At 29.5% G+C, this 15,925-nt stretch overlaps 1 protein-coding gene across 1 annotated transcript; it reads right to left on the bottom strand.

Moving 5' to 3' along the window:
- Positions 1-333: 333 nt before the first annotated feature.
- Positions 334-12,956, bottom strand: LOC145057024 (ABC transporter C family member 10-like). Its single transcript, XM_079004775.1, has 11 exons — positions 11,298-12,956; positions 3,703-4,023; positions 3,541-3,627; positions 2,862-3,449; positions 2,605-2,769; positions 2,172-2,466; positions 1,858-2,072; positions 1,470-1,775; positions 1,342-1,405; positions 817-1,056; positions 334-712 (listed from the first exon to the last, which is right to left on the bottom strand). Exons 1-11 carry the CDS (start codon positions 12,729-12,731, stop codon positions 609-611), a joined length of 3,819 nt encoding a protein of 1,272 aa, XP_078860901.1. The 5' UTR covers positions 12,732-12,956; the 3' UTR covers positions 334-608.
- Positions 12,957-15,925: the final 2,969 nt, after the last annotated feature.

The raw sequence follows: 15,925 nt of genomic DNA, 5'->3' as shown, positions 1-15,925 counted from the left end.
TTTCTGTAAAAAGAATGTATAGTGAAGAAACGACACCTCTTTCTAAAATGAAGTTTGAATATGTGATGTGTTCAACAATTTAACCACTTTCCAGAAAAATATCGTAGGTATTTGATTTCTAATAAGTGGCATGCAAAACAATGGATTGTATAGGTTGGTTTCAAACCCCATATATGGATTTTATACTTTTTAATTTTCTAACATCTTGTTAATTATGTAAATAATTTATAAATTATATCTATAAATTAGTTTATAAACAAAAAGGTTGTCAAAAAAGTTAAAACAAAGGTTAATTTTATGATTTGTTTTATATGCATTCCAAATCATTTGATATATTAACAAACTAAACAAACATTTTATTATAAAATGGATTTCAATTCCATTCTAAATCCATCCAACCAAACACAACACATTATATGAAATGTAAACCAAAATCCAAAATTTCAGCAAAAATTAGACAACCCCATTCATTGAGAATGAAGAAGTAAAAGATTTACCGAAATGAAATGTAAATTACATGGTAATAACTCTCAATTTCACAATGTTGATTGCAAACTAATCTCATTATCATTATTAATGTAGCGATCTGATCTTACCTAATAATTTGATCATGAGGTTTTATGTTGTGACCAATATTCATTAACAAGTTGTGCAAATAAAGAATCTGGTTGGCTCATCAATTTCGTGGGTTCATCATACTCCATCACCTTTCCTGTAATTTTCAAACAAGGTAAAATATTAAAAGTTGCACAAACAAATAAATAAATAAAACTAGGCTGCAACTTTTCTTTCCATTATAGATGAAAAAAATCTCACCATCCTTCATAACAAGTACCATGGAGCAGTCTATAACAGTTGGGATTCTGTGTGCAACTGTAATTACTGTGCAATCTTGAAATTCTTCCCGAATAGTTTTCTGTATGATTGTGTCGGTTGCATTATCGATTGAAGCTGTGGCTTCATCAAGTACAAGTATCTTTCTCCTTTTCAAAAGAGCTCTTCCTAAACAAAACAACTGTCGTTGCCCCAAACTCCAATTCGATCCATCTTGCAGAACTGTAATAATAATAATCCAACACATAATGGAATTTCAGTTCTGATTTTCGATCGATGGGGGAAGTTTTTTTTTTTATTTTTTAAATTCTTGATGGAATGGAATGATATACTATTGCTATAGATTACTTTTATTTGGATGACTTTAGGCAAATTGAAAGAAATAGTAGCATTCCAATACCTTGTTCAAGCCAAGGTAATCACCCATTCCATTACTTTGTTCATTTCATTCCATCATACCAAACAAAGCAGACACTAAGTTAATAAACCTATCTTTTTAAATCTTACCCAATGAGTCCAATCCATCTTTTTTGTCTTGAATTGCATCTCGAAGTTGGCATTTTTCAAGAACCTAGAAAAAGACAAAAAGTGTTACAGTTTGACAGTAATTTTGATTATCAAGTGTTTTAATTTACCTGCCATAGTTCTTGATCACTATGTTCTCCAAGAGGATCAAGATTATATCGAATGGATCCATTGAATAAAGTTGGTTCTTGTGGAATAATACCAAAATTTGATCGAAGGTCATGGAGTCCAATTGTAGTAATATCTAATTCATCTATAATGATTCTTCCTTCTGTAGGTTCCACTAGGCGAAACAAAGCACTGATTAAAGTTGTTTTTCCACTCCCTGTCCTTCCAACAATTCCAATTTTGTTTCCTCCTTCAAATACACAATTGATTCCTTGAAGAACCAATGGGGAATTTGGTTGATATCTTATCTACATTATACAAATAAACCAAATACTCGATAAATCTTGAAAGGTTATTTATAGTGAACAACGTAATGAAAATATTATGTACCTTGAGGTTTTGGATATCGACTCTACCGGTACTTGGCCAGTTGCTTGAGGGTCGGTTGTCTTGTATGATTTCTGGGGCTTCACTGGGGATATGCATATATTGCTCTAGTCTTTCAACCGAAACTATCATATTCGATAGTTGGCATTGGACTTGGACGGAAAAAACAACAAAAACGTTCAATGAGAGCCCGTAGGAAAGAGCCATTCCAATGAGTCCTGTCATTACAATGTTTGTTGTTAGAGAAGCATCATAGCTCTCGTTAGTATCACTAACCGGAGTCTACCAGTGAGATTATATAGTTTGAAATCACTAACCGGAGTCAGACGGCTGAAAGGGAAGCAAAGTTATTGCTAGTGCAAAGCTAGCAATAACAAGCGCACATAACATTTCCAGACGTTGGATCAACCACTCATTTGCTGAAAAACTATGAAAAAATGGACTTGCATTGTTATCAATAAGGTTCAAATGTTCTACAAAGAAACGATCTTCTTCGCCAAATGCTCTAATGGTAACCACTCCAGCAATGGATTGTGCAAGATGGCTAGTGACTAATGACTTACTCGTGCCATCTAATCGCATCAACTCCTTTGCAGATGCATAATAGAATCTCTGTGTAAAAAAATTTGAGAGTTAACATTAGAGAAGACTTAATTTGGTAAGTTGTATATGAGTGTTTATTTTTCCACCTAGGTCCTAAGTCCTAACTTTCTACAAATTTGCCTCAAGTCTAGGAACACTTTTTTTTACCTGCAGAAGTATGGTAAGATAAACCGTTGGAATAATAATGATCAAGATAGGCCAAGTTAGGACTGCCAAGATTCCAAGGATAAAGTATGTGTTCATGGTTGAGCCTACAGTAAACGTAAGCTTTACTGCTAATTCAAGATCCACAATGCTGAGATCCGAGGACACCTAACAAAAGTAGATACCTAAGTTTCTTGCAAATCATTCGAGCATGATAAATTAATAATATATATGTATGAGTTTAGGTAAAAAAGAGTTACCCTGCTAATGATTCTTCCCACGGGTGTTGAGTCATAGAAGGACATTGGTGCTCGGTAAAGACATGTAATCAACTTGTTAAATATAGCAAGTGATGTGTCCATTGTTAACTTAACAATAAAATAAGATCTACCAAATAAAAAGAGCACCATCACAATACCAAGGATCATGTATACCAACACCAACTTCAGTTGGGTTATACTTGCACTTTGCACTTCCCTAGCCAACCATAAAGTCTGTATGAACTGTCCGATTATATACAACATATGTCCTAAAATTGACATGGAGAATAAGAAGTATCCATTGCTCTGGCTAAGATATTGTTTGTAGGGTCTTAAACCTGTGTCCCCTGCTTCTCGTTCTTCTTTCTTAATCAGTTGTTCCCCTACCGATGGTTCTATCTCTTGTATCGGCTTAATTTTTTCAATTTCTTGAATTGAAGATTCGGATTTTTGTTGAGAGTTATCAGCTGTTTTATTATCTGAACCAGAAGTTTCGCTAAGTGCAATCACAAGGTTTTGAAACTCTTTACTGGATTCAAGCAATTGAGCGTAGGTTCCTGTTTCAATAATCTTCCCGTCTGCCATTAACTGTTAACATATTCACAACCGATTAAGAATGGAAGAGAACAAAAACCCTAAAACGACTAGCTAGGGCTTTAGGACTCATTAGCTAGCTTACCAGGATATTGTCAAAAGCAGGCAAGAAATCAACTTGGTGAGTTACAAGTAACACTGTCTTGCTCGACAAAGCTTCCATGATGTATTCCTAGAAATAAAACAAACATTTTAACGATTTACATTTTCGTTGCAGATTGAAGAGAGAAGTGAAAATGATGCTTACTTTGAACAAACTTGATGCAGTATGTGCATCAACTGCACTGAATGGATCATCCAAGAGGTATATATCGGCATCTTGATATAATGCTCGAGCAAGCTGAACTCGTTGCTTCTGTCCACCACTGAGATTTACGCCTCGTTCTCCGATGATTGTTTGATCGCCGAATGAGAACATCTCGATATCCTTCACAAGTGAGCATTTGGTTATTACATATTGATACTTCTCCTCATCCATCAAATTTCCGAACAGTATATTGTCTCGAATTGTCCCTGTTTGGATCCATGCCGTTTGTGAAACGTACGCCATCTTCCCATTCACTTCAATCTGAAGACCAAATTCCGGACACAAAATTTAACAGCTTAAACTATATATTAAAAAATTTCTACCAAGTAATTTCTTATTGTTTTTGTCTTTATAATTTTATATAAAAACGTTAAATGTATAAGTTAACAATGTCTACAAAATATATATATATATATATATATATATATATATATATATATATATATATATATATATATATATATAATGTTATTTTTCACCCATTAAAATCATTAGATTTTTTTTTTAAATTAATGCTTCGCAACCCAATAATAAGAAAAACACTTTTTTTTAGACAAAATTGCAAAAATGGTCCCTGTGGTATGCAAAATTTTGGGGTTTTAGTCCAAACAGTAACTTTTTTGGTTTCGTAGTCCTTTTGGAGTGGTTTGTATGTGAAAATGGTCCCTCCAAAAATTGAAATGACTATAATACCCTTGGGGTATTTATTTTTCATTTTTCTTTCATTATTCTTAAAATTTAATATTTATTTATTTATTTTAACAATTAAAAAAATAAAAAAGGTCCTACCTCTCTCTCTCTCTCTCTCCCTCCTGTTTTCTTCTTCGTTTAGCACCATACAGACACCCCTGATACTTGCTATTTTTGTCCCCATTTCTTTTTCATTAGACTGCCAAGACTCACACACCGGAGGTCGGTGGTCCTCCGATCGCTGGAAAACACGAAGATGAGAGAGAGGAGCTTATTGCCTCCATCCCAACCTCCAACAAATCCATTCCCGTTGAAGCTCAACCCCCAAACACCCCATGTCCTTGCTCTCATTTTCTTCTCCTTCAATCTGATGAAGACGAGGTCCTATGCCTCCACTCGACTTCTGATTTTATCCGGTTCTTTCTCAAACAGGTGAGGGCCGAAGTCTTCCTTTCCCTTTTCGCCTTAGCCGGAAACGAACAGACAAGAGAAGGGCTGTCGAAAATCCAACAACCCCTCTTCTTCTTCATCGATTTCAGTCGCCGCCGAACCACCACTTTTGACCACTCTGTACGATATCCATTCCAATCAGATGAAGACGATGACTAGGGCAAAGATGATGGCTCGTCTGGGATCAATTATTCCCTCTTCGCAATCTGTTAAACCCCACCGGACCAAAGGGATCGTTTTTTTTTCACCCACTGTTCTGATTGAGGCTCGCCAACACCATCCCTACGTCAACCTAGTACCGTCATTCACAGCAGTAACGAATCACCACCATCTCATTCTGTTACTAGGGGATGGATAAAACGAAATTGAAGAACAAGAACCACCTGATGTGTCTTGTTCCACCCCCAATCAACCCCACCAAGGCTGTAGAAAAATGAAGAACAAAGGTACCACTTTCCCAATTAGTTTTCAGTGAAATACCTAAAAAAGGTTAGATTCATTTTTCTGTAAGTATCGATTGATGATTGACACAAAGGAAGCCAAAAAAAATTGAGAGTCTTGCAAGTTTATGTAAAGAAGCTGATGAACAGGGGAGAATCCTCCTTTTTTACAAGTGCTCAGTGAAGAAAAAAAAAGAAAGATGAGAGCTTTGTTAACAGTCACCTTCGTCGTCTTCTTTTCAATCATATGCAAAACCCAAACCTTAACCATCTCACCCCAAACCCATCACAAAGATGACCCACCAGCAGAATCAGAGTCAAGGGGAACTCTCCCCCGTTCTTCGATTTTATCCTTTCATATAAACATGTTCTTGTAAGTGTGGAGAGGGACCTCGATTTCTCGATTGTGTATATGAGTAAATCGCGATTTTTTGGGTCTCAATTTTGACAGGGAATTAAGGTTTGAAAGAGGGAAGATGAAGGCTTGTCTGGTGTAGAGAGAAAGAGAGAGAGAGAGAGAGAGAGAGAGAGAGAGAGAGGTGGGCCCTTTTTTATTTTTTTAATTGTTAAAATAAATAAATAAATATTAAATTTTAAGAATAATGAAAGAAAAATGAAAAATAAATACCTCAAGGGTATTATAGTCATTTCAGTTTTCGGAGGGACCATTTTTGCATACAAACCACTCCAAAAAGACTACGAAACCAAAAAAGTCACTGTTTGGACTAAAACCCCAAAATTTTGCATACCACAGGGACCATTTATGCAATTTTGTCTTTTTTTTAAATAATGTTTCGCTACCGGATAATTTAAGAAAATCAGTTGTATATTTATGTGGAATTAAAAGAATTACATGACATTATATATTTTCAGAATTTGTAATTGCTGTTTTATATTTTAATTTTTTTAACTCCATATAGACTATGCAACTTTTTTTTTTTTTGGTATTATCTGATTATGAAATATTAATATAATATAGACTATGCAACTTTTTTTTTTTTGGTATTATCTGATTATGAAATATTAATATAACCGAAATCATAAAATATAATCGTTTTAGTGCACATAAAAATAGTTTAATAGTTCTCGTTTTAAGAGAATAATACATCGAGTTTTTATGGCTTTAAATTTATAAAATATGAAACTAATCATATTATCATAATGTACAGTGTATTTAAATAAAATAAACATTATTTGCAAAATAACTAAGTCGGAAATACGAAATTCTAGACTAACAAAAACCATTTATTAAAATACAATTCAAACTCAACAAAAACTAAACAAACACAGTAAATGATATATATATATATATATATATATATATATATATATATATATATATATATATATATATATATATATATATATATATATATATATATATATATATATATATATATATATATATATATATGTTTTATGAAAAACATAAAACTCAAAAAAAAATCATAAAAATGCATAAACAAATACTTAGAGATCAAAAATCTTTTTTTTTTTGACTTTATATTATGAAAAATCGCATTCTTTTATATAATTTCGTTGAAATTTAAAAAAAAAAAAAACAAAAAACAAAAAAAAATCGATTTTTTAATTTTTTTTTCAACAAATTTATAAAAAAGCTGCGATTTTTCAGAATATAAAGTAAAAAAAAAAAAAAAAAAAAAAAAAAGATTTGTAATCTTTAAGTATTTTTATGATTTTTAGTGTGTATATATATACACTAGGGCTTAAAAACAAACATATGATTAAAAACCAGTAATATTAAACACTTCAAAATATAGATTTTGAACATAAGTAAACAAATTTCTTTAAAAAAATTTGCAAACAAAAGAAAAAAAACACTCTCAATTTTGAAGAACAAGTCCGGAATAGAACAATCGTGAGAAGAAAGTCATTTTTCAAATACTAAAAAGTATTATTTTAAAGAAAAAAACTCATTTAAAATAGTAGTTTACTTAATTTCTTGTTAATATTTTATTGCTATGTCATATTAACAGCATATTTACATGTTCTAAAATATCTCCCTATATCAAGAAACCTGAACATTTTTTTGTAATAAATTAAAGATACAAATTTTACAATGCATTTGTAATTCTTTTGTAAAATTAAAAACAAGTTTAACAATTTAACTATTGATTTTTTTTATTATGTGTTTTGACGAAGCATATATAATATTTAGTTTATTTATTAAATTAAAAAATATACATCATAATTTTTTACAAAAAATAGCAATTATTAGTCTCATTTAGAGCTACATATAATAGCACCCTTAAATAAACACTTTACACACCCTATTTTATAAATCAACTCTATTATGCTAAAAAAACACCCTACTTAGTCAAATCTTTGAAACCATAACATTGAAAACTGAAAATATTGTAAAACATGCAGTCTTTTTTTTCTTTTATTTTGATAAAAAATTGATTTTGTTTAATATTTTTGATAATTAATCCAAAAACACAGCAATTACTATCAACAACGTCCATTACAGACACTCATTACACTGTCGACGGCAACCATCACCATCCTCATAAACCTATCGTCGGCAACCAATAGAAAGAGAAAGAGAGTCAGATCTAGAGAGAAAGATCGAAAGTTAGACATAGATTGAAGACCTACAATTGACCAAACGTTGACGGTCTACCGTCTGAAGAAAAGAGAGAGAGAGAGAGAGAGAGAGAGAGAGAGAGAGAGAAAGAACGCCGACAAGTGGCTTAAGTTGTATGGTCCGTTGGCGGCGTTAGTCCGGTGGAGAAGATGTTATAGTAACGACAGTGGTCTGACGACCATGATGGAACTACGATGACGATGGTCTAAAAGGTTGAGATGGTATTTGAAAAGACGCAGATATGCTTTCTTGAGAGAATTAGAAAAATATGGTTTTAAACCTTTAGTTATGGTTTTAAGTTATAAAAAGGAAGAAATAGGTCGGGCTTCATTTCCGTTAGTTTTTTTAAATAATATAAAAATATACTATACATTAATTAAAAGTAAAAAAATGTAATTATTGTTTGATTATTGAAAAGTATTTTTTAATTACAAATATAATAATGTTATTTGACTAAGGGATGTTTTTCTAGTAGAGTCTTTATTAGTACATGAGAGTGTTTTTTTAGGGATAATAACTTGAAAAGGTAACGAACTTTCGACTTTGTTCATATTTAGTCACTAAACTTTTTTTCATTATCTATTTATCACTGCACGTGTAGTGGTTTTTTTAGAAAAAACAAACAGTACCTAAATATGAACAAACTTCATATTGTATTATGTTTTAGCAAATTATTTGTTTTTGTTAAATTCTAGCAACATTTGTTGATGAAAAAATCTATAAAATAAAAAAACAAAACCCCGAAAAATATATTAAAAACGAAAAAACGAAACCGAAATAAAAAACCAATGGTTTGGTATTTTCCAAAATAAAAAATCAAAATATCCAATTTGATTTTGATTTAACAAAAAAATGAACCATTCTCACACATAACATTGTTTTAATTGTTGAATATATAACTATTTTTTTCCTTAAAAAAATATATTTTTGTAAAGGTAATATGAATGCGGTGGTTTGGGCGTAACGCTTCATAAAAATGTTAACGGTTTTACTTAATTCTATATGTCTAGTTAAATAATCATAAATTTCAATAATTATTCAAACTATTAAAGAAAAAATAATCTCAAATATAAATCAATTGTCCGAATAAATTAAAAATGTTTAAATTCTAAACAGCTTGACTTTCATTTTCGATATCCTTTTTAATACTAAATATACTAGTATGATGTATTTCAATAAATGGAGTATAACAACATATATAATGTATCAATGTATATATGTATTCTTTTATAAACAATGTATATGGTTTAATATATATCAATTTATGTGTTGCATAATTTTATAACACAAAATTCAAACATATAATATTAGGATAATTTTTATACATATAATACTGCATAGTTTTATAACATAAAACTTATACATATAATATTTGTTTCATTTTTTGTTTTTTTTTTTTTACCTTTTTCGGGGTTTTGTTATTTTTTTTCATAGATTTCTTCATCAACAAATTTGTTAAAATTTAACAAAAATACATAATTTGTTAAACCATAGTACATGAAGAAAGTTTGTTCAGATTTAGTCATTGATCTGTTTGATTTCGTTGACTAGTTATATATTAGATGTAATGTTTAATAATTGTATTATCATGTTATATATATTAAACGACTTTTTTCCATCTATTTTAAATTTTAAGTTTTTTTTTCTACACCCTTTCTATTTTCAAGTTTTAGGTTTCTGTTCCCTATATTCTGTCTATTTTTATTATACACCTTAATTTTAATTATTTTTTTTATTGGACCAGCTCTCTTATATTTTAAATACAATGGTTATATCTTTTTCCTGGCAATACTTATAATCTAACTCTTTGGCATAACTTTTCTTTTAGCATTGGACCAGCTTTCTTATATTTTGATTTTTTTATGCATATACAAATTTGACTTTTCTTTTTCTACTTTCATTGCATCACTAACATGCAATCTAACCTAATAAATCAAAATCAATTTTGCCAAATGTCATGTACTCATTAATTTTGTCATATGTTATTTTCTAAAAGTTTTTGATTTATTTTTTTCCATTTATCATTTTTTTGTATTTTTTATTTTCTTAAATTTAAGATACATATTTTAGTAAGATTTATATATGTAAAGTAGATTATTCTATTAAATTTCATAATAAATGTTCTATAATCTTTCAAATATCTTATATTATATATTAAATTACTTATTTTATTTATTATATTCTTTGTATTTATATAAACTTATTATTTTAAAAAATATATAATGCTTATAATTTTATATTAAACCTTTTTTTCTAAACCCGTGTAATACACGGGTTTCACACATAGTTATATATATTTTTTCAAAATGAAGAAGCATAAGCTTTTGACAATCTTTCAGTTTTTTTTTTTTTAGTTTACGAATTTAACAAAATAATATTATTTTCTAATGATAAAAAGATATATTAATTTACTTTAATGTATTATACATTACAACTACAACTCCAATAGAAGGTAAAAATCTCTATTCTAATAAAAAAAATAGGTTTAATCTCATATTGACAAATATCATGCAATTAGAATCCCTTATTAATGTTATATATCATTTATCATGCCACTTGTCAACCTATTAATTATTCATTTCAAATTTCAAATTTTAAATTTCCCACTCTAATTTTATTAAATTAATAATTGATTCTTCATTTTAAATTTCAAATTTTAAAATTTCTTTCTTTAATTATATTAAATTAATAACATTAGATTAAAAAATAAAATAAAATTAATATAAATTATAAAATGATATAACTCCACTTATTTATTTAAATCAACGATTATAATTTTATATAATTAAAAAAATATCTCTTAAGTAATAATTTATTTAAAATAATTGATTAATAATTTTGATTTTTTAATATGAAAGTTTAATTAATTTTATAACCGTGATTATCACGGGTTATAAACTAGTATATATATAATAAAGTGATTATATCGTAAACATTTGTGTAGGCAAAAGTTTACAAGAAGATGGAAGTATTATAATTTTATAGAAAAAAAACTAAAATTGTTATTTTCATATATTAAAAGGATATATAAAATGTAAGTGTATAATCAATAACCATGTTTATTAACAGAAAGTGCAGAAATAAAAATATTATACTTTTAAAAAAATGTTAAAATGCATAAAATAATAATGTATTATCTATGTTGTTCTTTATATTTTATAAATAAATAATAAATTTGAAACAGAATATTTAAATAATGATTATTAGTTGGATATTACTTAATCGTAAATACAATCTTTAATCTTTATGTTTTGAATCTCTTTAATAAAATAACAATTAATTCAAATTAAATATACACAAATTAATCTCAAAATTGGATCAAAAGGTTAAAATAGAAAGATACGTACTGTGCCTTTTGTATGCGGAACTTCTCCTAAAACGGCGGAGATAAGAGTCGATTTACCGGAGCCGACCTCACCGCATATAGCCACTTTTTTTCCGGTCAAAACTTCAAGTTTTACATCGGTAAGTGTCGGTTTCGAAGAATCATCATTCCATGAAATCGATTCACAATTGATTACTACAGCTCGATCTTCCATGTTTCCATGATTCTTCTCTTCTTTCTGCAACTCTGACGCCTGTAAAAACTCAACAACACGGGTTAACCCAACCCTTCCTTCAATAAATACCGCTGCAACATCAGAAATACTCTGAATTGGCTCCTGAATGATCCGAATCGTTGCCAGAAACGTGAACACATTACTCGCATTAAGCTCGATTCCCAACAAATAACAAGTCCAAAACGTCACCACCGACACAATCACCGGAGACGACCAAAACATAATGATGAAAAATCCTCTTTGCGTCATAACAGACGATAACCATTTCATCTCTTCGTTTCTTAACTCTCCAGCCGCCTCCCGGAAATGCGTCTCCCAAGCGTACAACTTCAGAACCTTCATGTTTGAAATCGCCTCGGATATGGCCTTCAACCGCCGGTCTTGCGCCGCCATGAGTTTCGTTAGGTATTTATGTTGTAATTTCCCCAACGGAATGTTTCCGACGACTGTTAATACTATTACCAATAAAGCTGCGATCGTTGCTACTCCGATTGAAAAATAGATTATGAAAATCCCTAGACATATCTGAAGAGCGATTGTCCATATGTTATGAAACCAAAACGGAACCTCTCCGATTTTGGTAGCATCAACGGTGGCATAGTTCATGATTTGGCCGGAGGAGTAAATCAATTTAGCATCATTTGATAGCCGGAGTTGCTTCTTATAAATCGCTGCACATAACATCGACTTGACTTGTAGTCCGATCACTCTAGTCCGAAACTTTAGTTGTCTCTCCGATATCGATTCCAGACATTTCGCTAGAAATAAACCTAACGTCAGAAAATACCCTTCGTTCTCGAAACTTTCATTCCCTTGAACAAGTTGAATGAAAGCTCGAAGAATCAAAGGACCTGAAGCCAACGCGAGCACTTTTATCAGCGCAAAAATACCAGTGATTACGAGCTCTTTCCATTGCCAAACGAACAACGTCGATAAGATCGGCGGATCGGAATCACCATGACCACCGGAAACACTCTTTGCTCGCCGTTTCTCCAGCGTCTCCATGAAAGTGGAGTAACATTCTTCTGCTGTGTCTTCCTTTCGTAACTTAGGGATGTCGTTTTCATCGAGAACTTTACTTTTCCCTTTTACCATCAACGGGTTTAGCCACCAGAATGTGAATTTACTTAACACTCCAGCTTTGGCCATCGGAGTAACATTTTCGTCTGTTTCAGATGGTGGATTAGCTTGCAGAGGCGCATAAAGCGAATTATCTTCCATTAATACAAGTTGTACTAACTTCTAAGATGAAGGTCTGAAGTCTTGAAGTCTGAACAAATGAGAATATAGTAGTTAGTTTTGTGCTAAAACGGACGAATGATGAGTGGACTGAAGTCCACGGGAGAGCAATTGGTGGTATTTAAAGCATTATGAAATCAACAGAAGATATGTGTTTTCAAGACATGTGTTTTGCAAAGAAATTGTTAATCGAATGCACGCTCTATAAATGTACAATCATAGTATAAAAAGAAGGGACTTAAATCAACTTTATTTTAATATTTTTTTGGCGACCACTATTGTTTACAAGGGAGAACGGAATGGTAGCGGTTTTGTTGAGCGGCTTTGACCAGAAAGAAGAAGAAGAGGGAGCACCGGGAGGAGAGCAAAAGAGAAAGAGAGGGTGTTGAGCGAGTTCAAGAAACCGCTGGAGTGTTGAATTACAGAAGAAAAATAAGGAAGATAGGTTGGGAGGGATGCAGTTTAGGTAGGTTAGACTCCCCCCACAAAGGGTTTGGCGGGTAGCGGGAAGGACGGGGACGATTCCATCCTCCCAAAGTCTCTAATGATTCGATTGACATCAATATTTTTTCGTACTTTTTTAATCTATTATATTTTTTTAGAGTAAATTATAGAAATGGTTGCTTGTTTTTTGTTATAATTGTATTTTTTGTTTCTAGGTTTAAAAATTGATAGGTTGTATCCCTATGATTTATAAATATTGCAGTTTAGGTCTTTGCTTCATAAAAAGGCTAAGAGCATGTTTGCAAATAGTAGTTGTTAGCTGGAAGCGGGTAGTTGGTAGCGGGTAGCATGTAGCGGGTAGCTGGTAGCGGAAAACTGTTGATTTTATTTGTTATATGAGTGTTTGACAAAAGTTGTTGGAAGCTTTTTAATTATATAAAATTACATAAAACGACAATTGATTAAAAATAAATAAATATATAAATATATTTTTAAGGATAATTATGGAAATTGATTTCAAAAGCTCAGTAACATTTTGTTAAACGCTACATGAAGTAGTTTTTAGATTTGGAGCGTTTTATTTAAACTAAAAGCTAAACGTCCGTACTGCCAAACAAAGTTTTTTTATTTAAAATAGAACGTTTTGTCAAAAAGCTTCCAAACGCTTCTAAAAGCTCCGTGCCAAACACGCCCTAACTTACCTTCCTTTTTCTTTTTCATTTTCTTTTAACTATTTATTATTATTATTATTATTATTATTATTATGTCATTTGTTCTTTAATTTAATTAAATTTATATATATATATATATATATATATATATATATATATATATATATATATATATATATATATATATATATATATATATATATGGAAAAGTGAATATACCCTTAAGGGTATATAAGCTTACATACTCAAACATACCATAATACGTCCTTTTGTTTGATATATTCATTATAATATTCTTAAACTTCAACCCTTAACTTGATTTACTTTCAAGATTTTCGAAATTTCAGTATTATCTTTCGCTTATATCATATCTTTTTGCAGAACACCTATTAGGCTATATATATTCTAGTTGAAAATGAAAATTATGTAAAAGAAGATAAATATGTAATTTATAAACATCATGAAAGTAAATCAAGTTAGAAGTTAAATTATAAGAACATTGGATAATTATAATGCATTATATGATACAAAACGACGTAGTATAGTGAGTTTGGGTACCTAACTTTATATACCCTTAAGGGTATATTCACTTTTCATATATATATATATATATATATATATATATATATATATATATATATATATATATATATATATATATATATATATAAGTTCAAGTAAGAAAATAAAGAAGGTTGAGAATGGGGAAATCATTCCCAGTCAATCATTTATTTTTGCCGCAAAAGCCTCCAACGTACCAGTGGAAATGAGAAAGGAATACACATGTATTTTCCAACAAAACATGTTTCTTTAAACTATGCTAATTATTACCTTAATATATATACAAAAACATAGTTTTTTTCGTTTTATTTTTATTTTTAAGGAGCTATTTTTATCGAAAAATGATTTTAAATACATCAAAATTCATAAATAAATAGACATCCATATTGATATAGTTTTAAGATAAAATAAAGTTTTTATTTGTTTTATAGTTTCAGCTATTGTTATTCATAAGTGAATATAAACGCATCAAGTTTTTACTACAGTACATTCGTTATTCACTTACGAATAAAAAATATGATTAATTTTTTTAGAGTTTAAATATCATTCATATATAAATATAACATATATAAACTCTTTACAGTTTACATCAGCTCTTGTGAAATGTTATAATCACATATGAATCAAAACGTGTATTAGTTTTCCTCACAAGTTATATTCACATACGAAAAACACATTTGTCATAATTTTGTTACGCTTCATTTTTTATTCATAAATGAATAAGTAGTTCAAAATTTTAAAACACGTCGCCTTTTTTTTAACATACTACTTATTTATATTCGAATAAAAAATAAACTATAACAAAAATCTGATAAATTTTTTATTTATATATAAATATAACATATGACGACCATTAATACATATTTTATTCATATATAAATATAACGTGTAACGAAAGATGATGTAAAAAAAATATATATTTTAGGTAAAAAAAAGTTTTATTACGTGTTATATTTATATATGAATAATATTTAAACTGTAAAAAAGTTAATCATACGTTTTATTCATAAATTAATAACGAATGTACTAAAAAATATGATCGATTTTTATTCACTTATTAATAACAAGAGCTGAAATTCTAAAAAAATTATTTTATCTTAAAACTATATCAATATGGGTGTCTATTTATAGAGAATAAAAAAAATTATGAATTTGTATATATTTAAAATAATTTTTTTAATAAAAATAGCTTTCTAAAAATCAAAAAAACAAAAAAAATATATGTTTTAGTGTATATTAAGGTAACGATTATCATAGTTTAATGAAATATATTTGATGTAAAACACATGTGTATCCGTTATTCATTTCAGTTGGTGCGCCTAAGTGTTTTGCGTCAAAACAAATGTGTGACTGAGAAGGATTCTCTCATTCTTAACATTGTTTTCTCAATTGGATCCTCCTCTCTCTCTCTTTGTATATATATATATATATATATATATATATATATATATATATATATATATATATATATAAATTAGAATTAAAAACAACAACAAATCA

The sequence above is a fragment of the Lactuca serriola genome, chromosome 6, assembly GCF_051521515.1.
Source record: "Lactuca serriola cultivar US96UC23 chromosome 6, Lser_US96UC23_V15, whole genome shotgun sequence".
NCBI lineage: Eukaryota > Viridiplantae > Streptophyta > Magnoliopsida > Asterales > Asteraceae > Lactuca > Lactuca serriola.
This window is presented reverse-complemented; position numbering and strand designations above follow the sequence as displayed.

Coding starts and splice junctions, on each gene's coding strand:
- LOC145057024 (XM_079004775.1), bottom strand. CDS start 12,731: ATGGAAGATAATTCGCTTTATGCGCCTCTGCAAGCTAATCCACCATCT. Junction 3,628..3,702: donor CTGCATCAAGTTTGTTCAAA/GTAAGCATCATT, acceptor TTTTATTTCTAG/GAATACATCATGGAAGCTTT. Junction 713..816: donor GGTACTTGTTATGAAGGATG/GTGAGATTTTTT, acceptor TGAAAATTACAG/GAAAGGTGATGGAGTATGAT.